The 27,387-nt window shown below is 44.0% G+C and overlaps 1 protein-coding gene across 1 annotated transcript in view; it reads left to right on the top strand.

The window, feature by feature from the left end:
• Nucleotides 1–27,387, top strand: part of TECTB (tectorin beta) — a 230,403-nt gene that overhangs the window by 97,402 nt on the left and 105,614 nt on the right. Inside the window, exons 6-8 of the mRNA XM_069242215.1 lie at nucleotides 9,909–10,012; nucleotides 13,763–13,846; nucleotides 16,851–17,013. Of these exons, the coding sequence (XP_069098316.1) occupies nucleotides 9,909–10,012; nucleotides 13,763–13,846; nucleotides 16,851–17,013 (351 nt within the window). The remainder of the gene's footprint in view (nucleotides 1–9,908; nucleotides 10,013–13,762; nucleotides 13,847–16,850; nucleotides 17,014–27,387) is intronic.

Genomic DNA, 27,387 nt, shown 5'->3' with positions numbered 1-27,387 from the left:
ACCCACTGTAGAGACTTGAGAGACTGTGGCTTTGCACTCCCCAGGATACATCAATGGGCATGGAGCCCCGCCGTGGATCTGGCGTGGTGCTGTAATCCGGCTGAGGTGCCCCCCTCTTCCCTTCCCCCTGAGGTGCCTGTTGTATTTCTATCTGATGCCCCTGCAGTGTTCTCTCCGTTTGTGGACAGGTATCTAGTGTGGGCCTCGCCCATGCATTGTGGGCCCAGTGGTCCATGGACATTGATATGTGCATACCTGCACTTCTAATCGTCATGTATCAAATCTGGAATGTGTAAATATATCTGTATATATTAGCTTACTGTATTTTGATACATTACAATGTTTGACCTGATTTCCTTTTGTCTTTGCATTCTTCCGGAGGGGGGTGGTTGTTACTGTGCTGTTTGGAAGTGCATTGGTGTGTGTGTTGTAGTGGGTGAGGGTCGGGTTGGGGGTGGGGGTGTTTCGTGTGTGTCCCCCTGACTTTTGCCTCCCCCCTCCCCTGTGTCGTAGGTGCTGTACTCACCGTTGTCTTCGGCGCCTACGTAGATGGTGATCGTAGAGGAGCAAGTAGACAAGCGCAGGGAGTATTTGTAGTTCGGGCTCCATGGTGGCCTCCTTCGTCGTGGAGTGTGTTGAGATGAGCGTTTTCCCATTGCAAAAGCTGTTTCCGCCGTGTTTTTATCCACAGTGAATCCGCCCCGGAAAAGGTGGTGGATTGGCGGGTTGTGATACTGTGGGCGGTACTTTGTCTTCCGCCTGTCGGCGGTGACCGCCATGCTGTTTGTTTCTACCGCCATGGCGGTCGGAGTGTTAAAGTGGCTGTCTATGTTGGCGGTTTCCGCCACGGTCATAATTCCCATTTTTGTTCCGCCGGCCTGTTTGCGGTATTACCGCAGCTTTAACACCGTCCGCCAGGGTTGTAATGACCACCAGAGTGCATAATATGACCTAATACCCTATCATTATAGGCCTAACCTACCTAGAGGAGAGCTGGGTATATTAAACCTAATCTGCCAATGCCATGTCCCTGGAAGGAGCCCCCAACCCCTGTTACTCTGGAATGAGGTCTCGTGCTCAGACTCCGTAGGAACACGAAGTCCTGGTCAGCGTCAAGTCGAGGTGTAGCATCGATAGCAGTGATGGTATCTGGTCGGAATCCCTCTGATTATCTGTCTGAAGTGTGATGTATTTATACAGATCTACTTGGACCCCTGACGTAGGTTGTTCCCAAACAATAGATAACACAGCATGCTTGGGACGGTAATTAATATGAACAATTCCCTCTAAAGCGTGACGTGAACACCTACAGTTTGTTTGTCTTTTGTTGCTTGATTTGACGTCTTAGTGCTGTAGCACTAATAACATAAACTTAAACAAATGGCCTAGCTATAAAAATGGCAGCCATCTTAGGAGAAATAATTAAATAAATGGGCTAAGACAGAGCAAGCTAAGTAGGTTAAAAGGCACTAGGTGACGGGGGCACGAGTCTGCAAGCCAAAGGCTAAGCTAACTCCTTTTATCCCATTAAAACAAACTAGGATTCACTACACCCTCCCCATTGCCGAAACAAGTATGGCGCCATAACTGGACGCCACCGAAGGTGAATGAATCCAAAAGCTAAAAAAAACGCTCTGGACTAAAAGCTAAAAGCATAAAAACAAGTTAAAAAGCATAGGTAAAATTAATATCTTAACATACGAAGAGACCTAATGTCGACCATGACAAGCACAGCAGGCCAAAGTAAAGACTTCGAATTTTGTTTGAAAAAAAACCCAATCACTAATTTGTGGAACAATAGTCATGCTCTTGAAGAGTAGTTCCGAAGTCATCAACTAAAAAGTCATCAAAAAATGAGGCCAAATTGTCAGATGTAAGATCGATCACATGGGCCAATGGATTCACGGAGCAAAAGTGCGCAGTAGTCTCTTGTGCAGGTCCACCTGCATTAGTGCCATTCTCTGTAGAATGAAGAGCCAACTCAGTCAACACGGAGTGAGTCTCATGTGGCACGACTGTGTATGAACCCTCATCGGGGACATCAGCAGTTCTAAGTCCACAGGAGGCACTAACATGATGGCAAGACACACTGTTGGCAAATGTTCAAAGAAGCACCATACGCATGGAAAGACAAGCTGCACGCACCAGAGGAGTGGTCGAAATGACAATGAACAATTCCACTCTAGTTCCTCCAGCAAGGAAGGATCGAAGATCTGAACCAGGCTTTCACGGCACAGTTGTGCTAGTGGCAGCTGCTCCACCGCTCCGTGTAGCTGTAAAGAACCAACCACTGCGAATCAGAAAAAATAGCAGTAGTATTCCGCCAATTAATGCCAAAATTACAGGAAAGCCACCAAACACACTTGAAAATAGTGAATGGATGGTCGACGGGATGACTTTGAAGATAGTCTGGAAGACTGACACAAATCCAGAACCAACAGCCTCAAAGAAATGGACAATCCCAGTAGTGCTCGAGGTGTAGAAAATTCTGTATACCAGCTCACCAGAGTGCTTGGGTAAGTTGGTATTAAATAGGGATTGTATCTCGGCTGATGATCTCGCAATCTGGAGAGCACACGTCTCTCTAGCGGATGTCAACGCTACCAGTTTTTTAAACAGTAGCGCCTTAAGTCTGCTCAGCTTGTCATAATTACATTAATAGTATCAATGTCAGGCCACATTTCTGATACCATAATCTCTCGTGTGGAGGGTAATAAGACATGTCCACAACACGTAACAACCTTAGAGACTGAAATTGTGTAGGCAATTCCCGATTGCATAACGCAACAGCTTTGATCGCTCTGCACCACATAACTGCGATTGGACAGTACATGAAATGCTGGTCGAATCAAAGAGATGGGAATACCCTTCAGGAAGCCGGCCAAGTTTGCGACCCCGCATTACAATGGCTGTGAAGGTACACCCGCTTGCAGATCATTGAATGACTAACAGTAGTCTCACATTCGCTTCCACTAAGAAAGACCTCTGTTTCGCCGTTCAGACATTTGTAATCAAAGGGCAACTCCCACTCTTCCTTAATATAGCTATCGCCCAGACGCTCATACCTGCCCACAGAAAGATGTTTCAGGCATTTCGAAAAACGAAGGGTGGATATGGGCAGATTAATGATGCCATGTAGGAGCCAGACAGTCAAGGGACTCTCTGCTATCATAAAAGGCAACTTTTTTAACCTCTCTGTATGAAGCATGGTGAAAATCGCTTCCCTTTTAGCCATTGTTGTTCCCTGGTAAATTAAAAGCTGTGAACAATTCACTACCGTTAATGTATCTCCATGGAATACGGAAATATTTCAATGTTTGTAGCGTCCAATCAAGCTGCATAATAGAACGCAGCTTACTTTGTCCTTGGTATAAACTGGACATGTGTGTTTGAATGATATCTATCGTAGATGACACTATGTTTGATAGTGAAAAAATTCTGTTGGACAGGGTGTTCATGCCGTTGACAACCGTGAAAGCCTTTTCTAAGTTTTCCTTATCTATTTGCCTTAAACGTGCAGCAGCTTCTATCTGAGAAAGTTTCCATAACTCATTATACATAGCATACATTAACCTTTCAGAGTGCAGTTTCCTAGGACCTAACAAGAAGTCCTGCAAGTCTATATCTTCAGAAAGTGTGTTAAGGTGTTCTTTAACTGCGGCTAATGTGTTACCCATTGTTGACACAGTTTACCCACACTTTGTGTTGTAACTATCCCCGTGTGTTGACCTAGATAAAGCGAGGATCTGGCCGGCTAATCTTGAAACCCCCTGAGGAATTTTTAAAAAAGCGCCTGACATCTATTGGTGTCTATTGGCCAAACTAACCACCCGCCAGGACTGGAAAGTGATGAATTATAGGTACCAGCCTGTATCTTTAGATCTAGCTCTTCTTCGGTGTTATTCAGGAAGAACTGCAAATCATTAAACTTAGCTGGTGTGGGGATACTGGGCGTGTTCATTTCTTTTATTTTTGCTAACCCTAGGCAGCACGTCTGATGAACAGTGTCATTTAAAAAAAAAATGTGCACAGGAGTCAGGCATGCTCTAAACAAGTCTTCCCTACCTTGTATTTGCCAATCTTGTGTTCCCCATACACTCTTTAAAAATCAAAGTGTTCTTCCAGTGATCGTAACCTTCAACGGCAAGACGGAAAACAAAGGAATCTGAATATATCAGTTTTGTATCTGTTAGCACAATTTTCCTAATAGTTGAAGGAGGCAATTTGAAAAGAAATTGACTCAGAATTTCTTGTATCATTCCCAGAAAAATAAGTGAATATCTCTAAGTAACTTTTCGGGCTCCCCACTGGTGGAGTCGAACAATGTTTCCACTGTGTGTAATTAAGTACCGGTCTATGTCTATTTGCACGGTTCAGGTAGTAATGTCCCCAATTATTGTAGCAGAACATTTCCCCGTAATTTATTGTATTTACATATACATCATCACTTTCAAATACTGAATAGTCCTTTATTTCCGTTGGCATAGAATCAACTGTCTGGACATTCCAATCATCAGATACAACACTGGGTGTAATAACCTCTGTCATAGATATCTTAAATACATATGGAATTTGAATGACCTCAGTAGGCCTGTATATTTCAAATGGAACTTTGTCCCACACAATCCCATCAGAAATGGGTACAGCTCAAATGTTCACTAGGGACAAGTCTCTGCGGACCTTGTGTGAGGAATGATATGGAGTTAAGACTTCATCCACCAGCGCGACAGTGGTGCGCTCAGGAATATAATGACCATTTATGAGCAAGAAGAAAACAGTCACGAAACCAATCCATAGAAATAAGGTAGAAAATGTCAGGCAGAACCACAAATAGTTCTAGGGGTATATTAAGTAATTTATTTTGAGCCATATATATAGCTTGCGTGTCTTTGAAACATTTTCAATCACTGGAATGGATGAGTCTGAAGAAAATTCATCAATGTCGATGAAGTAACCAGAGGCAGTCTCTGCAAATACAGGAGTGAGTGCTGTACTTGTAGATGGGTCCACTTCACGTCGAGGCTCATAGTAGATAGCGCCATCAGTCTGTGTTGTATTGGTGTATAATATGGCCAACTCCTGAACAGGTGCCGTTGTTGAAGGGGTGACAGGAACCAGCAAGAGCTCATTTTCTGCCCTCCCCATGGTCAAGGAGGAATTTATAGCATTGTTGGACATTGTTGCATAGTCCACTGTAGTGTTGTTTGATCTATTCTGAAGAGGTATGTCCTGTTGGGTAGTGAGAGGGGATTGGGAACTACCCAAGGGACCTCTGGGTCTAATGTGCAGGATCGGCCATATGGTGAAGTTTGACGTTGTCAATCGAAACAAATCTGTTTCCTCTGGAACCAGGCAACGGTGGCAAGATAACAGTTCTGGTACCTTGTATTCCCAGGACTGAGACCGGTGCTTTGTAGGATGGACTGAATTCCTTCTTCACAGCAATCTTTTCATGAACCAGATCTCCAACTTTAGGAATCCAGCCAGTGGAAGTTGTTGGTATATCCTTTATTCCTAAAATGGCAGCACTGGTGGATGATTTACCATCTCAAAATTGCTGAAGGTCCTGTAAGACAGTGAGATGTTCATTTATGTCAAAAGATGTTTCTACTGCCACCATACCAGAACCATCAAAATCTGGGACATACATAGGTATCCCAAAGAGAATCTCATAGGGAGTTCGTCCCCCCAAGGACCATCTTGGCAGATTATTCAGTGCTCTCTGGACCCCATATAGGTGATGAAGACAGCTGCGGCCAGAACCTAATACTCTAGCTGTTAACAACTGCTCTAGATCACGGTTCTGCCTCTCCACAACCAAATTTCCCTCTGGATGGTATGGAGAGAAGTAAGGGACACCCATGGTCCCGCAACCGCATATGTACCGAAAAAGATCATCAAACCTTTTATAACAGTCGGAGCGTCAGCCGACCACTGCGGCCATACCCTCAGGAATCTAGAACAAGAATCTACAGTGACTAGGATGTATTTGTATGTACCATCACGTTGGAGTGGACCACAATGATCCAGGTACACACGTTGTGATGGCCTGCTGGACACTACGAGGGATGTCTGTGGTGGGCGTTTTACATTGGAGCCCTTTATTTGCTGGCAGGTGTCACAACAAAGGATGTATTGCTTTGTCTGTTATTGCTTTGTCTGTTTGCATAGACCTGGCCACCAGAATCTTTTCTGCAAGAGTGTTACTGTGGCCGAAATACCAGTATGAGCAGAAGCGACACCCTCATGCGCTGCTTTTACCAGATCTAATCTCTGGTCTTGGTTGGGGATTGCTTGATCTCCAACCCCAGGAAGTGTTGCATAAGCAATATTCTGTGCACTGTTGTGGTAAGAATATTTTTTAGCATACCCTTTCGGGAGAGACTTACCTTCAGCCAAAGCTTTCACGGCAGTCACTATTTCATTATCCAATCTCGTCCAAGCGTTGGCTGGCATTTAGGCAGAATGGGGGTGGGAAACTGTGGTGTTGGTGCATGCCTAAATGCATGCAAGGTGAGCAAGGAAAAAACACTTACCATGCTTGCTGCACAACATCCAACATCCTCCTCACTCCGGTCTCCTCATGCTCTAACAAACTCCCTTAAGCAATCCTGCTGCTGGTAACCAGCATGAAAGCAGCATCAGGGCTGGTGGAAGCAGCCTCTCTCAGCGCTCTTAGGAGTACTGGAAGCCTGTACTTTCCCTAACCCAGCTGTTTTAAAACAGATGAGTTTTAAGACAGCTGGGTTAGAGAAGTTTGAAGTGCGCATGTCTGGCTGGCCATCACAAAGCAGCCAGCCAAAAAGACATGCGCACTTTAAACTGCGCACAGCTCACTGCTGCCACTCAGCAGCAGTGGCCCCATCCCATCCTGACACTCGATTCAGGACAGGAGGATGGAAAATGAAATTGTAATAAATGAATTGTTTTACTATATTATTTTACATCCCTGGAAGCATTTTAGGCGTGCTCCTCTGCCCTAAAGGAGGAACTGCTGCTGCAGTTAATATGTGGCTAAATGCTTGCCCATTTGTTTAAGATGTTTCTGAATGCTGCTGTTCACCAGGGGGCACATGTAAAGGGCCGGAGGGCCGCAAGTGACTGCCATGCATTACTTTGTGTATCTCTGGTGTAGAGCATAACCAGGCACAGGCCTGGACCCCTCCGCATTTTTAGTTCTGCCTGAAGGTGAAAGGGACCACAGAAGATGTCTCTTTTTTTCTGTGGGAAAATCTAGTGTCTCTTTCCTTTGAAGATCTTTTTGTCCTCGCCCTTAGTTGATTTCAAGTAGAGCCTGAGTACAGATAAAAGAATGAAACGACAGTTGTGACAACCAGCTAGAAACCGAGTCTGTTAAAATTCACCCAGCCAATGTATCAGTAATTTTGTGATAACAATAAGACCTTTAGGAAGCCATTTGAAAAATCCCACTGTACAGAAACAAAGTCTATGTTAAGGACAAACCCTCTCTCTCTGCTAACTGCAAATCATGTTATAAGAAAAGTACCATATGACTACATTTTATCTTTAGACTGCAGAATAAATCTCTTGTTCTACTCACCAAGAAAGGAGGTAATACTTTTGAAAGCCACCCTCTTTGCTGCATGGGGAAGCATACACCGACATTAAATACTAATTGTTGTAACAAACCAGTGTAATGACTTAGGGCCCAATTTAGATCTTGTCAGAGAGGGAACTCTGTTGGACAGCGACGGAGTTCCATTCCCGGAAAGACCATGGTTCACTTGATTTAATTGTCGCAGATCATACATAGTTTGACAATGGCGGAGACTACTGCGTCGTATCAGAATTCTCCAATGGACCGACGAAGTAAATGCTGTTGAGGTTTGGCTATGTGTCTCCCAACTAATTTAGATGGGCAGACATATAGCCGTTTTTCAACCTGTCACTTCCAGGAAAAACCTAACTGTATGGGCCACTGAAAAATGTTTATTTCCCACCTCAGAATGGGAGGAAACTCCCATGGCAAGAGCGGCATTGTTTTTTTTATTTTCAAAAAAGAAAATCCTCCATTGGGATTTATTTTTTTTAAGTAAAAAAATACTTTGTATTTGAGTTTGCTGTATGGTTCCATCACTTTAATTGAGCCCTACAGCAAAATTACAAGAAATGTCCACTGCGTCAATTTAGCTGTTGGCACCTCCATCATGGCGACGGAGTAATTTACTTGGACACTTTGTCAAAGGACGGGCCTACTGCCAATAAACAAATCGGACCTCTAAGCAGACTTACTTGCATAGTTGCAAACCAAACTCGTATATGCAAAATGGGAGTGGCCAAGTCGGGAACAGTGTGGAACATGAAGTGTATATGTACAGACGGATGAAACTCCACAACAAAATGTGCTGAAACAAAAAGATTGAACAAAACATTTTTCTACCACTCCCTTCACTCCCAAACTGCGTTAGTGAGCTCAAATGTACCGAAAAGTCTATGATACAGGAAGCTAGAATACTTTCACCTCAGTGAAATTTATTTTTGGCGTCACACAGTCAGGCAATTCCTTAGAAGAACATTTAAAGTGTTGTGGTCGACTTGTGGAGATCTCGGGCAAAACGATATGTGGTATTTGCACCAGTGTGAAATATGTATTTTGTGCTATGCACACTTTGCACATGTGCTGATCGGAATGTTTGTAAATCACTCCACGTACGTGCATTCAATTCCCAGTCTCAGACGTATTTGTTTTAACCAGTTTGGGGCCTATCTCCGACTTTTTTGTGAAGCTTAGGGATTTTTTGATATTTTTTCAATGTATGTTCTGTGCGGGCATTAGGGACCCTCTTCGTCACTAGGAAAGAAGGAACAAACTAGGACAGAGGGCTGGGATTGTTCTTGATTGGCAATGCAGCTTCTCTTGCCCATATCAGGGACCCATTCGTGGATAGGTTTTGGCATGCCATCACAGCTTCCAAGAGACGTAAAATAGGTAGAAAATTGGTCGAATTTTGGGCTGTTGGCATGGATCATCATCTAATTCCATAAAGGATAGGCCCAGCATCCCTCCTAATGCCAGGCTGGAAGATCCCTGTTACTGTGTCAGGCAGCATTTCCAGGGCCCTGCGATGCCGGTACTTTCTACGGAACACCCCCTCATCCCCCAACACACACATATTTTCAGAGTTGTGGGTATAAAAGTAGTGCATGTTAAAGCATGTGCTCGCTTCTTTAACAGTTGATTCAGGTGCAGATATTGTTATATAGCGCCTGGAAAGCTGTTTGTTATGTAGGTGTGCTCCCTGAATATCGAAGACATAATATTGTGGCATGGAAATATTGAGGACAAACTATTGACACTGAATTATAGAAAGATAAGTTTAGATTTTCTATGTCCAACTTCCCATCTATGTACCTTGATGATCTATATATCTTCAAGGTATTTAGACGTGGAGTTGGGATGGTAAATGTAAATTTCCTCTATGTGCACTTACATTTTGCTATTTTGGTCCTCGATCTTCTTACACACAATAGTTGTCTGTTTGATATTTACTAGTAAAATCTCGATATCTAACCTCCCCCTGGTCTGCTGCTTATTCCTTTTCATGCAATTTGGTCTTGTTCTGTCCATTCAGTTTTCTACTGATTAGGGCTTCTTACTTTTGTTTATGAAAACAGCTCTCATTATGTGCTCATACATTTGCCATATTTACTATGCACTTGTTTTTGTCACATAATCACCCCTGATCAATAGGTAAGAAAGCAGGCATCTCTCTGACACACCTGTCACTGCACCCTGAAATTCCCACTGGTCCATCTGTTCGCTCCTATCAGAGGTTGACCTCCATGTCTTATAGCAGTGCGCTCAGAGTGCCTAGTTAGAACTCAGTATTTTATCACTTCTGTTTAACATTCCACAGCATATTAATTTTGTGTATCTTCCTCCAAAGAATGCTAAGTTTGCAACCCAGAAAGAAGCTCCCTTTGTGGTGGAAACATCAGACATCGGCTCGGACATCTTCGCTGGAGTGGAGGCCAAAGGGATAAGTAGCAGGTACAGTGCAGTACACTTGGGAGTAGACATCAGCGTCAACATTGACAGTGATTGGCGTAAAAGTATGAATAGGTGGTATTTTAAACTATGCACTATTTGAGTGACAGAAAATAGCAAACCTTTCTTTTTCTCTTTACCCACAAAAGACATTTGGGTCAGGGTTATCCTACAAAGGAAATATTTAGAGGCCATTTGGCATATTTACACGTCCCTAGCGCCATTTGTAAAAGATAGCGCTAAGCCACTTTTTGTGGCTTAATGTCGCCTTGTAAAGATGGGCCCCTCCGATGCAGTTTTCTGTTGCAGAGAGGAGTGCAATGGGTGTTGATGTGGGCATTCCACCACTACACTCATTGCTTTTGACGCTGCCTCAGGCTTACAAGGAAATGTAAATCTGAGGCAGTGCCAAAAATGAACAGAGGTTCCGTTAGCTTGGCGCAATGAGGAGAAATACTTTTATTTCTCCTCGTTTTTGCTTTCTGCAGCACAAAGAGAATGAGCAAAATATTAATGATTGTTTATGTGCAGGAGAGTGTCCCTTCCTGCACATAAACAATCATTCAATAATGACGATTTGCTACTTTTATGTGTGCCGCATTATAAAGCACACATAGAAGTGCCAAATTGCCATTGTAGAAGGGACACCATCCTGCACATAAGCAATCATTCCCTTCAACGCAGACACCCTTGCACTATGGTGCAAGGATGCCTGCGTTGGCAGCTAAATTTAGTGCTAAGGGAAACATAGGGGTGCGCCGTATTTGTGTAAATATGGTGCATTCCTGCTTTGCTGAACTGATGGAGGATGGTTCCATGTAAATATGCCTCCTTATTTCTGTGAAGTTAGTAGGCAGTGATGAGGCAAATACCAACCCTTGTGCTTTGCTCAGAGTAACATTATATAAAACGATAGTCTTTGTGAATATGCTAATGAGAAAAATTCACCATTTGTGAACCTGACACACTGTTTGCGAAATGCTGTTATAACCAGCGGCTGAAGTGCATGAAAAACCTACAGTGGGGCATGGCCAGTAAGCATTGGGGAGCGGTCAGAGATGTCGCTACAAGGAACAAAATATTCTGCTAGTATTTTGTTGGCCTTTCCGCTAGGGTGACCACATTTTGAAAAACAAAAATCGGGACTTTCTCCAAACATGAAGTACTGCTACAATGTTGCCAGTCTTGACTTAAGTGGCTGCGCTCGCCAACAAGGGACACAGGCAATAAGACAATAAGAGGATTCAATGCATCCTTTGCACACACTATCATCTGTGTTGAATTCCTTTCTGCTGTGCTTCCCTCTGTGTTCAGTCATCTCCCTCTAAATTCTACCGCTTGGGCTAAATACAGTGAAATGTGCCGGGGCAAATGGTGAAAAATTGCAATTGTCCTAGCACATTCCGGATGCCTAATCACCCTGTTTTCACCTCAATATAATGTGCACACCTTTATTGTAAATACATTTCAACTTAAATTCATTTTTGGGGTCACTTCAGATATCTGTGTGTCTAACTGGATGGTCACTGATTTGAACCTTGGTTAGTTCACAGAGGAATAGAGATGTGTATTTATTGAGCTATGACATCTTATGCTATGACAGTTTGGACTGTTAATCTTTAAGTCATTAGTTTAAAAAAAGATATAAACAAGGTAAGATAGGTTATAGCAAAATGTTCAATACGATTCAGTGCGTACAGTGTTTTCATAAGTTATATTCCCTGTGATAGCAATCAGGCTGTGCCTAGTGTATACCTTTTTAAGCTTCACCTACCAGACAGAGCAAGCTGTTGGTTACAAAAGATGTTTGTAGGCCTATCAAAATCTTACAGTGATCTTACAGCCTGCCTATTGCTTATCATTGGTTGACTTTATTGACACTCTCATTTGCTCACTTATTCATTGGCTAGACTTCCTCTTGTTGTGGTTCTCCCTCCCATGAATCATTGCGATTGGCTGACTTGTATGCTTACACTGCTCACTTTTAGGGAGCCATTTTTTTCATTTTTGGTTGAGCATTTTATGAGAGTGCATGTGTTTACCACCTCTCTCCCTTGTGTCCTGTGTGCTTCTCCCCCCCTGCCAAATACCCACCCCCATATGTCCTGACTCTCTCTCTCTGACTTGCTAGTTGCTCTGTCATGTGCAACTTCCCTGTTAAACTCCCCCCTGCTCTGTGTTGTTCTCTCGCTTGTGTACTTCTTCCCTGCTCCCATGCTGCTCTCTGCGTTATGTGCTACTTTTGACCCCTCCCCGCCATTACCTATTGCCTTTCCCCATGTGCTCCTTCCACCCATTCCTTTGTTGCAATTCCCCCACCCATTGCAGCCCTTTTGGCTTTAAATTTTCATTTATTGGGAGTCCATGCAGCAAATTTCTGCCCGTTTTCCTGCTTAAAAACATTTGATAACTGGAAATATGATTGTTTTTTTAATTAGCGATCCATGTTGGACTGGTAAATTAAAAAAATATGGAGCATGCATCATTCCAGAGGAGCATGAATGCGTGGTGATGCATGCATGTGTTTATGTACTCCTATTAAAGCAATCCTACGAAACTAAGCGGACTAATCATCGTGACTTTTGTTCCTTCTTTTATTTTTCTCGATGCTGTACAGCATCGCCCAACAGCATTAGCAAAGCCAAAAGATCGAAAATGAGAGACCAGTTAGCTTAGCTAATTCTTGTTTTATATAGGTTTCCATTAAAAATATACGTTCCAGAATTGGTAGCAGCTTTACAGTACCTCTCGTTAGGAACGACTCTTTATAAACATTAAGATTCAAATGACAGCAACAATTCAAACATGCAAAGAAGCCTTCAAACCTGCTTATAAAGCAGTCGCACACATTAATATTCCTTTCAGACCGCAGACATCCTGGTGAGAAGGCTCGTGCCTCCTTTAGCTGTCTGTCCTTCCCCTCTTTTCATAGTACAGTAGGCCCCTTCTTCCCTGTCAGACTCGGGCAACTAAAAGTAAGCATAAACTGGTTAGGGTCAGTTGTCTTTTAACAATCGGATCTACTTTGATTAAAGTAAAACAAAGTTTGAGAATGTAGCTTCCACTACATTCAGCACACTTCGTCCTCTGATTTGAACTGATCCAACTTTCGAGCTGTGTGACACAGCAATCGATCAATGCAAACATTTGAAAGAGTATACTGATTCATTGCAGTGTCTGTGTATAGTAAAAGTGATGGTAAAGTTCGAGTTAGAAAAAACGCAATTTCCTTTGTGTGAGTACACACTCTTCATAGAGAACCTTCACCTTTCCTGATGACATTAACATAGGAACAGTGGGCGCACTATCACCAGTGGCACAAATCAGTGTACTGTGTACATGCCATGTAAATATGGGTATGTACAGTGCACTGATCTCGTGACCAATTATCTATTTCTCTGTGTGCGTTTGTGTGTATGTGTGTGTGTGTGCGTGTGTGCGTGTGTGTGTATTTGTGTGTGTGTGTGTATGTGTGTGTGTGTGCGTGTGTGCGTGTGTGCGTATGTGTGTGTGTGTGTGTGTGTGCGTGTGTGTGTATTTGTGTGTGTGTGTGTGTGTGTGTGTGCGCATATGCACCGTGTGGGTCACGACAGAGAACAGCACTCGATACATGCAGTATTCAACGACCTTTCAAAGTGCTGTGAGCCACAGCCCAGTGCATTGCCGCATCTTAATGTACACTCTTCTATTAAAGGTGATTTAAGAGTGTCTTTGTGTCCACTCTGCGCCCAATCACTGCTTTTGTCTTTTCAGGTTCAAGGTGGTCCTAAACTACTGTTGGGCCACTCCTTCCAATGACTATGCCTTCCAGATCCAGTGGCATCTGATCAGCAAAGGGTTTGTAAATCTGTTATTCACTCAAAACGTAGAATGTAATATGTTTTGTATTGCATCTTCTTGACGCAGACTGTGCAACCCACCCCCGGTGCAAAGCGGTAGAGCACCATGGGCCGGGCTTAGCATCTCAGACAGAGGAGGGCATCTGAATCTGCCAATGTATCGCCTTATGGCAATCACTGATATTTATTCTGCATGTAATTGCAAAACTAGAAGCCACTCTGAACAGCTTCCAGAAGGCACTGTGGCTCACAGTGACTGCAGCAGCGACCACCACTTATGGAGGGAATGCAGCGTTGAGGCTATACATAGTGATGTCAGTAGTTGGCATCTGCTGGGCTGAAATGTTAAGTATTCAGGAAGGTTAGGTTGTCCACCCCAAACCTCTGTTCACAGCACCTTACACTACTGTTACTGCCACGAAATCCCTGAGGTTCCTGGTCTCCTCTCCTGAAAGCAAGAATGGTCTTTGCTGCCTGTGCAATATTAGGGTCATGTTAAACCTGCAACGCTGTAGACAATGGCGAAGGTAACTAGACACTGAACAATATTCACATTGTGGCACAAAAAAAACTGTCTTTGTTCTTTGCTACGAATGAAGGTGCAAAAAAGGAGCATGGGTGTAGAGCTGCTAAGCTTAAATAGTGAATTGTTGTCTTTGGGACTTAACATGCACTCGTGGGTGAACATGTGAGTGATGAATACAATGGTACAACATTGCATGATGTCATTATTACTGCATTCAGATGATGCATGTTAATCTTGGGAAATAACCTGTGGCACATTATTATTGTCCTTCATTTCCAGATCCTCACTCTGGCAACCTTGAGCTGGTGGTGACGTTTTCAGGCACTTTTGGAAAATGTGCCATATTAGCGTTATACACAATTTATTAATTTGCACAACTGTAGTGCATTAAAGAGAAAAATCTCAAATAACCCGCAAAAAGGATATTCTTCCCTTTTTGCTCCATATCTGGGGGGCTCTAAGGGACCCCATGTGTTCTTTTCAGGACTGGATGAACGAGTCTGACACACACTTCTGCTGACCATCAGTACACCCCCAACCCCAGGCTTATCAGAACTGTTTGCGATGCCTGGGTAAATAAGTAGATGCCGAGCCCCATTCCTTCCATTTATGCCATGTGGCAGGTGCATGTAGCACGAGCACCTGGATGCAAGGAGCCTCATTTACAAAGAAATGACACAATGTGGCGCTCCAAGCCAACTTTCTGCACCACGCTGAATCATTTTGAAAGTGTAGGGGTACGTCATATTTACAAAAGTATGGCGGATCCCTGTACTTTCCTCAGCGCTGGCGCATAAACTGCTGCCTAGCCCCAATGCAGGCACTCTTGCTCCTTGGTGCAAGGGTGCCTGTGTTGCAGGGATGATTGCTTATGTGAAGGAAGGGACAGCTTCCTGCACACAATCATTAATGGTGTTTTCTTATTTCTATCTCTGCAGCACAATGCAGCAGACATAGAAAGAGGAAAAAACTGGGAGAAATAATGTAATTTCCACCCCTTGTGCCACTTTAAGGCCACCCCTGAGGTAACTTAGGAATCTGAGGCATTCACAATCTTGTAAACCTGGGAATGCATCAGATTCCGTCAGGTTCCAGGGGTGTTGTGTGGGAACACCCACAGCAACACCCATAGAATGCCCCTTCCATGAGGAGTTATGTGTGAAAGGGGGACATATTTACAAGGCCATGAAAAGCCACGCGGTGTGGCATTCTGCGCCACCAGAGCATTAAAAAAATGACACTCCATTGCACAGCGTGCCACTAGAGCCTTGTAAATGAGGTCCACAGTCTTTTCTAGGTTTTTAGAAAGCATCTAGCGCCGTCTAGTGGCACTTCAGTGTTCGTAAATGTTGAAGCAGGAAAGCAGTTTCCTATTTAAGTGCCGAACGTGGCAATGATGCCTTCTCTGCAGTGCTTTAAATGGGGTGCTACTGACCGGTACAGAGTACTGGCACTTTTTTATTTTGAGAGGGAGAGTACCTAACTTCTCAAGAAAAATGCAATACTTTTAATTGGAGAGTACCAGCACTTCTTAGAAACAAGCAGGTACTCCGGTACAGAGTACCAGCACTTCTATTTTTCCATTTCAAGCACAGCCTCTCTGGCACCCCTGACATTCCTGCTCTCCTCTATTCATAATCCTGAGGTGCATGAGGTACTCACATCAACTGTCTTCCTTCTCTCTTGCTATCTATATCACGGAAGTAAAATTGGGTAAGCCAGAGGCCCATTGCCCTTTGGTACCTCTGACCCTGCCCTTGCACCGTGGTGTCACGGCTCACGAACCACTATCGGGTGAAGAAGGAACAGAGGGCTCTAAGAAACATGTTAGTATTCATTCTTTCTGTGTTTCTCACTCTGACCTTCCCCGAGTCCTTCTGCAGCTGTAGATAGACTTAAGGATCGGGCAAGGGTCAAAGGGTGTGGACCTTCACTTCTGCTTCCGGGTATTTTATGAGACTGACGTCAATGGATTATACAGGTTTGACTCTTTCTTCCTATATAGGTTCCCTGATAAAAAAAATACCTTGAGTAGTTCTCCTCTTCACTGTTTCTATTATTCTGTCTTTAATAAAGTTTGAATATTTCATTACATTCAAAGCATTACGCCATTTCTTTAACTTTTGGAGTGATCGGTAACATACTGGGTACTAAAACAAATTCAGCAAAATGTAAGCCTTAAAATAATGAATCCAATGGTTTTAGTTATTACTATAAAAACGAATGGCAAAAAACATAAGATGCTCATTGGTGGCTAACAAGTATTAAGAATATTGCAAGATGAACATTCTAGGAATGCCATAAATTAATTCTTTATTTTAGTAAATTGTGTACGGGCCATTAACAAAGACGTATTTCTGAGTCAACATTGTTAGAAAAAGTTGTTACAGTAATCTTCTTCTAAAAATAGAACCATATACTTGTTTGTGTATTTTCTACCCACATACTGTATAAACTGAACAGTGTGATTTTTCAGGTGTGCCACAGATAACACTGTTCTTGTGCACGAGAATGGCAAGAACAGTAGGGCAACTTTCCAGTTCAATGCCTTCCGGTTCCAGAACATCCCCAAACTCTCCAAGGTCTGGCTGCATTGCGAGACGTATGTGTGCGATAGCGAGAAGTTCTCCTGTCCTGTGGTAAGTGTCCCTCTTTGGACTGCTCTAAAGGGGTTTGTGGAACCTGATATAGAGAAGAGCCTGTGAATGTGTTAAATATCTAGATTCGGCGCTAGACATGGGCAGTGTGGGCAGCTGCCTAGTGCCCCGCGTTCATCTTATCCACATGGGGCCCCGCATCAGTTGGCCACAGACCACAGCACGCTTCTTTCATTTATTTCCGTCCACGCTGTGACCTCCTCTTGTGCCCCCTTCTCCATCCATCCACTATTTCGCAGCGACGTGTGTCTCAGCCTCGACGTATGTCGCAGCCGCGCACTTCAAAGGGAAAAGTAGATTTTCTTGGGAGGTGGGGGCGACCATTAACAGCTTGCACAAAGGTCAGAAGCGGGGTGGAGGAAAGAGTAGCCACACTGTCTTTCCTGCTCATGAGGGTGCCTCATTTGTTGTCTTGGCCCCTCCTCAGGGCCCTGCAGCACTAGACAATGGCTGCGAGGTGCAAGAGAGATACCCCTAGAAAGGAAGTCGCATTAGTATACCATGGCTTAGACACCAAGGCGAAGAGAACTTTAACCCTGGGCCCAGCAGTCATGTTATTGTGTCTTGCGAGGTCCAGGAGAGGTGTGAACTCCCCATTGCCGCTTAGCACTGGACCAGGACTGCCACACGCAGGCAGAGAGGGCCTCACCTTCTGGACTTCGAAGAACTACAGAATGGCTGAGAGGCCTAGGAAAGTTTATACATAGCTACCAAGTTTTAAATCTACCTACCTGTGACATTTCCATGTTTGGTGTGCTAATGTGTGACATTTTATGAAAAATAATTTGACTTTGTTTTGTCTGGGGTAAAAGCACAGCTTCCACTTGACCTCATCACCTGTGTGTGACACGAGAAACTTCTGCTTTTCTTTCCAGCAAACAGAACTCTGCATTATGAGACACGTAGTTTTTTAAAGCCAGTAAAACTGGCTTCCCAGTCTTGGGATGTGATACTAGCTAACAAGGCAGATTTGCAAGTGAGCATGAATATAATCTGATGATTTAACAATTAGTTGGTCTATCCATTCCCTAGTCTGAAAAAATGCAGACATTTCCTCTAAACTGTATGTGGAAAAATGCAAAATGTAGAGTATTGAACACTATTGATGAATATTGAAATGCAGCCCTATTCAGAAAGGAAATGTTGATACACATTATTTGAAAACGGTTGGATATGCCTCTTTAGGGTCTAGCCTGTGATAGCATGCGCTAGAGCATGCATATGGGTTGTGAGACACTGTTGTATTTAGAAAAGGAATTGGGGCACGCCTGTTGCTTATCATTTGTTGGATTGCATGACACTCTTCTTTGGAGCCTCGCAGTTGGTCACTGTGGCATAGCATCATTTACGTTCTTATCTGTGGAGCAGAGACCAAGCATTGGTTGATTCAGGTACTATTTTGTTCATTTTAACCTCTGGTGCCCTGCAAACTGGAGTATGACTGGCAAAAACATGCCTAGCAGGACAAACACAATTGCAAGGTTGTATTTTCTTTAGCTCACTTTTTGTTTTATTTTCCCAAGTCTACTTTTCTCACTTTGCACAGATGTTTTGTTTTGTTTTTCCTTGTGGGTGCTGCTCTCAAACGATTACTAAATTATCTTGTTTTAAATATTGTAAAGCAACATTGTTTCTTTCTTATGTGTAATTTTAGAAATTATGCTTTAAGAAATGATCGTGAAGTACCCCCCATGTATCCCATCCCAATCCAATCCACCCCACTCCAACCCAAAACACTAACCCCAATCCACTCCAATTCACCACACTCCAATCCACTAAACCTACCCTACTCCAATCTGCCCCATTGCAATCCAAAACAATCTGCCCCACTCTAGTACAGCCATCCAAAACAATCTGGCCCACTCTAATCCACAACGATCTGCCCCACTCCAATCCAAAAACAATCTGCCCAGTCAGATCCACAACAATCTGCCCCACTCATCCACAACAATCAGCCCCACTTCAATTTAAAGCAATATGCCCCTTTCCAATATTCCCAGTTCCAATAAAAAACAATATTCCCCATTTCAATCCAAAACAATCTGCCCTACTCCAATCTAAAGCAATCTGCCCCACTCCAATCCAAAACAATTTGCCCCATCCCAACCCAAAACAATCTGCCCCACTCCATTATTCCCCATTCCAGTCCAAAACAATCTGTCCACTCCAATCCAAAGCAATCTGCCCCACTGCTATCCAAAACAATCTTCCCCACTCCAATCTAAACCAATTTGCCCCACCCCAATCCAAAACAATCTGCCCTACTCCAATCAAAAACAATCCTCTCTACTCCAATCCAAAACAATCTACCCCTCTCCAATCTGTCCATCTGCTAACCAAAACTGCAATCCAAAACAATTGTCCCCACTCTAATCCAAAACAATTTGTCCCACTCCAATTAAAAGAATGCCTCACTCCAATTAAAAAATCTAACCCACTTCAATTGGCCCCTTTGCAAACCAAAACAGTCTGGCACACTCAATCTGTTGCACACAATCCATAATTATCTGCCCACTCCAATCCAATCTATTCCACCACAATCCAACCCACCACAGTCCAACCTACCCCACTACAGTCCAGCCTACCCTACCCCAATCCAATCCGACCCTCTCCAATCCACCCGCCTCACTTAAGTACATCCCACTCCAATCCAATCCACTTTATCTACCCCAGTCCAATCCAGTTCACCTTAATCCACCGAATCCAATCCACTCCACACCTCTTAATCCAACCCACTCCAATCCCCGACTCCACACCAATCCAATCCACTGTGCTCCATACCAATCTAATCCACCCCAGACCAATCCAAATCATCCCACTCCTGTCCAATCCACCCCACTCCAATCCACCCCACGCCAATCCAATGCACTCACCCCACTCCAATCCAAGCCACCCCACTCAATCCAATCCGCCTCACTCAATTCCTGTCCACCCCACTCAATCCAATTCACCCTACTCAATCCTCCTGACCCCACTCTAATCCATCCACCTCACTCCAATCCACTCCAGTCCAATCCACCCCACTCCAGCCCAATCCACCCCACTCTAATCCATCCACTTCACTCCAATCCACTCCAGTCCAATCCACCCCACTCCAGCCCATCCACCCCACTCTGGTCTAGTCTAATCCACCCCACTCTAATTCACCCCACTTAAAACCACCCCAATCCAATCCACCACACCCTAGTCCTATCAATTAAATCCAATCCACCCTCTCCAACCCAATCTAATCACCCCACTCCAAGCCACCTCACCCCATTTCAATCCACCCCCTATTCAATCCACCCTACTCTACTCAAATCCAGTCCACCGCACTCTATTCCAATCCACCCCACTGCCTCAGTCCTTTCCAACCCACTCCATCCTATTCCACCCCACGCCACCCTGTGTCACAACACTTCCTGCCACTGAACCATTTAACGTTACTCTTCTCCACTAGTTCCTTCGCTACACTCTACAACACTCTACCCCAACTCCACTCTACAATATTCCACACCACTAACTTTTAGCCATGCTGAACAGCAACCACACTGTGTATAACACTACAACACACATTACCAAAGTCAATAGTGCTTGTAAAGGCAAGACCTATTGGCTTTGCCAATGCTTGTTTTTGTATGGTACAACTTTCACAGGTTAGAATACTGTCTAGTGCAGCAGGACAGATATCCTGCAAAAAATAAAAAAAACGACTTTGGATGAAAACATTATACTTTAAGCATTCATAGCTAGAAAAAATTATGGCGGTCATTCTGACCCTGGCGGTTGAAAACCGCAAGGGCAGAGTGCCGCGGAAGCACCGCCAACAGGCTGGCGGTGCTTCCGGGGGCATTCTGACTGCGGCGGTAAAGCCGCGGTCAGAAAAGGGAAGCCGGCGGTTTCCCGCCGGCTTCCCGCTGCCCCAGGGAATCCTCCACGGCGGCGCTGCAAGCATGGGGATTCCGACCCCCTTCCCGCCATCCTGTTTCTGGCGGTTTTCACCGCCAGTAACAGGATGGCGGGAACGGGTGTCGTGGGGCCCCTGGGGGCCCCTGCAGTGCCCATGCCACTGGCATGGGCACTGCAGGGGCCCCCTAACAGGGCCCCATTGAGATTTTCAGTGTCTGCTTGGCAGACACTGAAAATCGCGACGGGTGCAACTGCACCCGTCGCACACCAGCAACTCCGCCGGCTCCATTCGGAGCCGGCATCCTCGTTGCTGGTGCTTTCCCGCTGGGCGGGCGGGCGGCCTTTTGGCGGTCGCCCGCTAGCCCAGCGGGAAAGTCAGAATGACCGCCGCGGTCTTTTGACCGCGGTACGGTCTTCTGGCGGTTCCCGCCAGGCCGGCGGCTTCCGCCGCCGGCCGGGGTCAGAATGACCCCCTATATGAGCTATTCTGTAGTTATATTCTTTCACACTTCGAGTTATGGTCCAGTTTCAAAACTTCTACTTAAGTGGACCACGGAAAGAATGTTAAATCTGGCATTAAAGAAATTAAAGGATAATTTATACTTTTCTCTTATCATCAAAGTGACAACCTTTTGTTTTTCTGAACCAACTGAACAGCAGAAAAATTGATTGGAGCCCCGGTGACAGAGGTCATAGAAAATAGGGCTCTCAGTGGCTATGGTTTTTGCCAGCAGAAGCAAAAAAAATCTAGACTGCTGGGGAAGTAAGTAGCTGCATGCTCTGCTGGTACAATTGTTCTATAGGAGAGAGTGGAACGAAGGAGAGAGAGAGAATGGATCCATGGATGGAAAGTTGGATCCATGGATGGATGTATGGAGATCAATAGAGTCAAAAGGGAGGAATGAAGCAGGTTCTGATCGTCTGAGAAACAAATCCTCAAAGTGAGGTAAAAAGTACCTTATGGATTCACATCAGTGACGTGAATGATGTAGTCATACAAACACGTTGAGGTCAAGTTCTTACATGTGAAGATGTCGTTTGTAATGCACTTTAAGAAGAAGGAAACAGTCCTCTTATGTGCAACCATTATAGCATGCTTAAAGGCCGCCCATTGTGCCTCACAGTCTTGATGTATCACTGCGAGGCTGAGCAGAGGAAACTTACTCCTTTAGGCCTGGCAGTGCTACACCTCGGCGGCAAGGCATGGGGCATCAACCTCACCAACATAACAAGAACTCACATCCAGCTCCACTGCTCTACTTATTATAATAAGCAAGAGGGTTGTCTAACAGGAATATGCTGAACTCTAATCAGTGTCCAGGCTCTATTCACTGAACCCCTGGGAGGAGGAGGACTTGCCAGCCTCTTAAGACAATACCTGTTTCCAAGCCAAAATTATTTTTGCTTCCGCTTGTAACGGGCGCTTGTGGATTATGCTGAGCTGTTCTTTATAATGTTAAGCACATTCATACAGTTATTTACTGCCATTTGCATTGCTCTGGCAGCGTTTTCTGAACCTGGCGTATGTGCAATAATCTCTCAGCAGGAAAATGGCTGAGGATTAGCTGGGCATATGTTCAAAAGTTGTGTATATTTATCTGTTAGATTTATTAGGCATGGCCCCTGGCTATTGAGGTACTGTATGTGCACCATAGAACCATCTTCTGGGTATTCCACATAGGGTAGAAGGTCTATAATATATTGCCCTGCCCTTAGAAATGTGAATTTTTATTGGGTTTGCTGGGGACTAATGAGAGTAAGTGCTTAGACCGAGAATAAAAAAACAAATGAAATATTTCACTTTTATGGTGTGCAGTTTTCCAAATTAATTGGTTGAAAATTAAGGGCCAGATTTACAAGAACTTGCACCCCTTAGCGCACCTTAGCGCCACATTTTCACCAACATTTTTGCTGTCAATGTGACTCTAACGGGCCACTACCATAGCGCCATATTTACAAGGTGGCGCAAACAAGGTTTGTGCCACCTTGTAAACCCTTTGAGCCATATCATACATAATATTTGCATGATGTATGCAAAGGGGGCGTTCCCTCTTTAGAAGGTCACTACAAGTGGCGTTAAAATGAGGCTCCCATTGATTTCAGTGGGCCTCTTAACACAATACTGAATTAGCGTCATTTTTTTACACTAATCCAGTATAGCGTTGCAATAGCGTAAAACAAATAATGCTATTGCCCCTAACTTAAGACATGGTGCACCATATTGTAAATATGGTGCTACCATGGTGGCATTAGGGGATGCAAGGGGTCCATAAGACAAGTGGCGCATCACTAGTGTTGTGCCTCTTTCTTGTAAATATGTCTCTAAGTCCGATGAAGATCTACTGTAGCTCTACTTCTAAAGATAAGACTCTTAAAGGAGTATTTCTTGCTCAAAAATCTTCCGTGCCTCACACCTTCCCTTACAAGGGGTATCTGGGAAACTATATTGGAATTTTAATCCACACTTACCACCTTTTAAGACAGTGGTCTTCAAACATTTTAATACCGTGCCCCGAGGAGAAAAAGAATCATTGAACCTCCGCCCAAAGTTTTCACAATTATTCTATTAAATTGGCAATGTTTTTAACACTGCAGTTAAGTTCTGTTACTGTTTTAAAAATGCGATCAAGTAAATGATGCCAAACAGTATTCTTCAGGCTGGCCTAACTAACCTGTAAAAGTATCCACATTGTGATTATTAGAAGATGGTGAGGTAGGGGTTTTGAAGAGTAATTGGTGTCCCTTCCCTTTCGACACATAACTCCCAGATGGCATATAAATGCTAAAACATGTTAGTGATGGCCCATTACGGAGCTGTTTACTAATGCTAATGTTTTTTCAGCTTAAAACAAAGCCTTGTTATCAGCACAATGCTTCTCTTTGTCAGAGCCTGGCGCCCCCACCCCACTCATTTGAGGCCCCTCTAGGGGCGCCCGTTCCACAGTTTGAAGACCCCTACGATAAGGATAAGGGCATTTTACATACATCACCATGCCTCATTAGGACTTGAAGAAATATGACCACATCACCCCACCTTGATGGAACTCCATAGTCTCCTTTTGTTGGCCAGAACCCCTGCTTACTTGGATGTCAAGCTTGCAATATCCAGGGGCTCTTCGCACACCCACAATCAGGATACCTTTAATAGGGTAACAAAGAAGTCCAAATCACAAGGCAAAATATATTCCCCGTCCATGCACCAACGATCTGGAATGCCATCCCCATATCCATCTGTACACCCCCAGCCCAGCTCCATTTTAGGAAACAGCTAAATACTGACCTCTCTAAAGAACACTACACTATGATGTAATAACAGTTGACTAAGCACATTCTCCTTCTCACACACTTCAATGCCTTTGTGTTATGTTTGCACTATATAAATACCACATACCAACACATATAGCGTACTAGCCAGGAAGAAATGTTAACACTAGAGTAAAGATATATGTTCTGTAGAAATCTGGACCAGGCTTTTCCACCCAGAGTGAATAATATAATGTATTTCCACTTAATATAGTTTTAAATTATTTCAGCATATTCTATTACGGCAATTATTTATGTTTTTATTGTTTTTTTCTGCTATTGCATTAGTAAAGTTGCTTCTTGCAAAGTTGCTTCAACAATGCCATGGGATTATAATTCAATTTATAGTGTTTAATGTGATGTCACGGCATATGCAAGTTAGGGGGACTCTCCCATTCTCTTTCTGCCTAGGCCCCCAAAAATCCTAGGACTGGCCCTAACTTTGGCATACACTTACACGCACACAGAGTGTGTGTGCTGCGCCCGTGTATCCTTGGGCATGCATGCGAGCACTAGTAAACGCAAGGGTTGCATGTGGAAGGTTCAGGAGGCCAGAGATTAAGTTATTTTTTGATCATGAAGATGGGAAGGTCTTAAAAAGTAAGAAGATGCTGGCATTGATGAGAACACACCAGAAGGAATGTGCCCTTTGGCCAGAACAAGTTTACACTCATATGTTCCACATAAGGGCTTCAACGAAGAGCTGAGGATTGGCCTATGACAGACAGACATTTTGGGACAATTAGGATCCAGGAAGTTTCATGTTAATATATGGGAGGAGATTTGGTTCATAGAATGGGAACAGACAGTGTCTAATCGCTGGCCTTCTAGTTTGTGTCATGTTTTATTTTTCGATGCAATAAGCCACAGAATATAAATGTGGATTTGGAGAAGTTCCATGGCAAAATAGATAGCTGGGGCTCCCTACGAAGCAAAAATAGGAAAGGGGCGATTAACCTGACGTTGTGTGGTGAGGATAGGAGGCATGGGATGGCCAAGGCTGTTGCACGAACTAGCCAGGCTAACACCGTATGCTGCTGGCGCTCCGAGGGGACTAACTGTGATACAGTTGTCTGGTGTGGAGTTACTTAAAATGTTGAAACGCATCTATTGGTGATAAAATGGAGAATGCATGGCCCAATTTAGGAGAGAAAGATTAAAGAGGGCGAAGATCAAACACGCCGACTTTTTTTAAATAAAAATGTTTTAAGAATGAGAGTTGCTTTGGGAGTGGGGCTTAGAATTTCAGTATTTTAGAGGAGATACTGTGGTATGGAGGATCTTGTCTAAATTGAGAGAAGAGAGCGACGTTGCATAATGTAGTCTGTAGAGCCCTATCATGTCTCAAATAAATGGGCTTCTTCACAATCTATGGGTCTCCATGAGTCCGTTGCTGGATTCCACAGGGGACACCTTGCATTCTTCTATGCACCTGTCCAAGATCCCTTCTCTTTGAGAAACATAGAGTTGAACTGAAAGGTCGTGGATAGAGTGAAAGCATGAGATAGATGGCAGGGGTATTTTTTGCTGGAAATTCACTTCTAAAAGACAATTTGACTATCGGGTCCCTTCACTGGAACTGGTATTAACTAGTAAGAGTGATGTAACGCCAGTGAGTAGGGCAGTAGGAGTGGTGCATGGCTGGTTGGAGAGTGGGACATGGGCAGGTAAAAGATAATAAGTAAAAGTTAAGAGAGGCGTTTAAAAGGCACAGTCGCTGATTCTACCTCAACACCTGTGGAGACTTGCAACACAGTTACACAGTGTTTTCGTAACGTGCTTTTTGGCAGTGCAGAGGAATCAAAATTATATATATCTATATCTCAAAGCAATGGGTCTGATGCAGTTTTCAGTGGCGCACTCTTGTTGCCGGTGTAGGTGACGGAGGAGACCACCCTCGAAATATTTATTTTCACCTGGTTCTACCTGGTTACTGACTGCTTGAAATAAAAGTGATACACGGGACCCAGTGGAGTGCGGTGAATTCTATGCATAATAAATATATATATATATATATATATATATATATATATATATATATATATATATATATAATATATATGTCATTTAGGGGGTCATTACGACCCTGGCGGTCGGTGCTATAGTGGAGGCAAGCACACGACACAACATGCACGTACACACACACACTCATGCACACACGCATTAAACACGCATGCACGTATTCACACACAGTCACACGCACACAACACCCCCACCCCTCTCTTCTGTCGGAGAACCCGAATTACCTACTTGCAGGGGGTCCTCCAGCAGGAGATGGGATGCGGCGCTGCTGCCAGCAGCAGCGTCTGCCAGCAAAACACCGCCAGGCCGTATCATGAAACATGATACGGTAGGCAGTGTTTTGCTGACGTGGCGCTGCTGCTGGCAGCAGCGACACCTTACCGTCGTCCGCCGCCATGACCGTTGCCAGAATTCCGCCAGCCTTCTGGAAGAATTCTGGCTGCGGTCATATTGGTATGGACGGTCGGTAGCCACGGCGACGGTATGTTGGCGGCCGTCGCTGTAGGCAGCATTTGCCGCCAATCTCATAATGAGGGCCTTAATTGTGCGTGTTTCGCTATAAGACAGTCCATCTCCAAGAACCTTTATGTAGTTATAATTAAATCAATCTAAGTTCGTCGCGCCTCTTTCTGTTCCGTTATTTTAATCCTTATCGGTGCTTCTGTTTGACTTTGCTTCCCTCTAGTGTTTCATAAGGGAACTCCTGCTACTTAAACACGTGGGGCCCAATTCGCAAAGGTAAACTTAGACTTTGGTCTAAACTTTGACCAAATGTCTAAGTTTACCACTTTAGGAATTCTCAAAGGGCATTTACTAGTATCTTTAAGTTTGCACTAGGAGCAAATGGTCCGCACTCGGAGGGAACCTTAAAATACTACTCGTAAATGCCCTTTGTGAATTCACAAAGTGGTAAACTTAGATCTTTTAGACTTAACATCTAAGTTTACCTTTGTGAATCAAGCCCGTGGTGTTGAGTTTTTAGGCTACCCATCTACTCCATATTCTGGACCACAACCTTCTTCCATACATTAACTGTGCTTTGGTGATGCGTAACACACAATCCTTTGGCGGTGGTGGATTCATGTTAAATTTTTGTGAAAGTTGATCAATGCTGTTGTTCATTGTACTTTATCTAATTCAATT

The sequence above is a fragment of the Pleurodeles waltl genome, chromosome 6 (genome assembly GCF_031143425.1).
Source record: "Pleurodeles waltl isolate 20211129_DDA chromosome 6, aPleWal1.hap1.20221129, whole genome shotgun sequence".
Lineage (NCBI taxonomy): Eukaryota > Metazoa > Chordata > Amphibia > Caudata > Salamandridae > Pleurodeles > Pleurodeles waltl.
The sequence above is the reverse complement of the archived record's forward strand: the minus strand, read 5'-3'. Positions and strand labels throughout refer to the sequence as shown.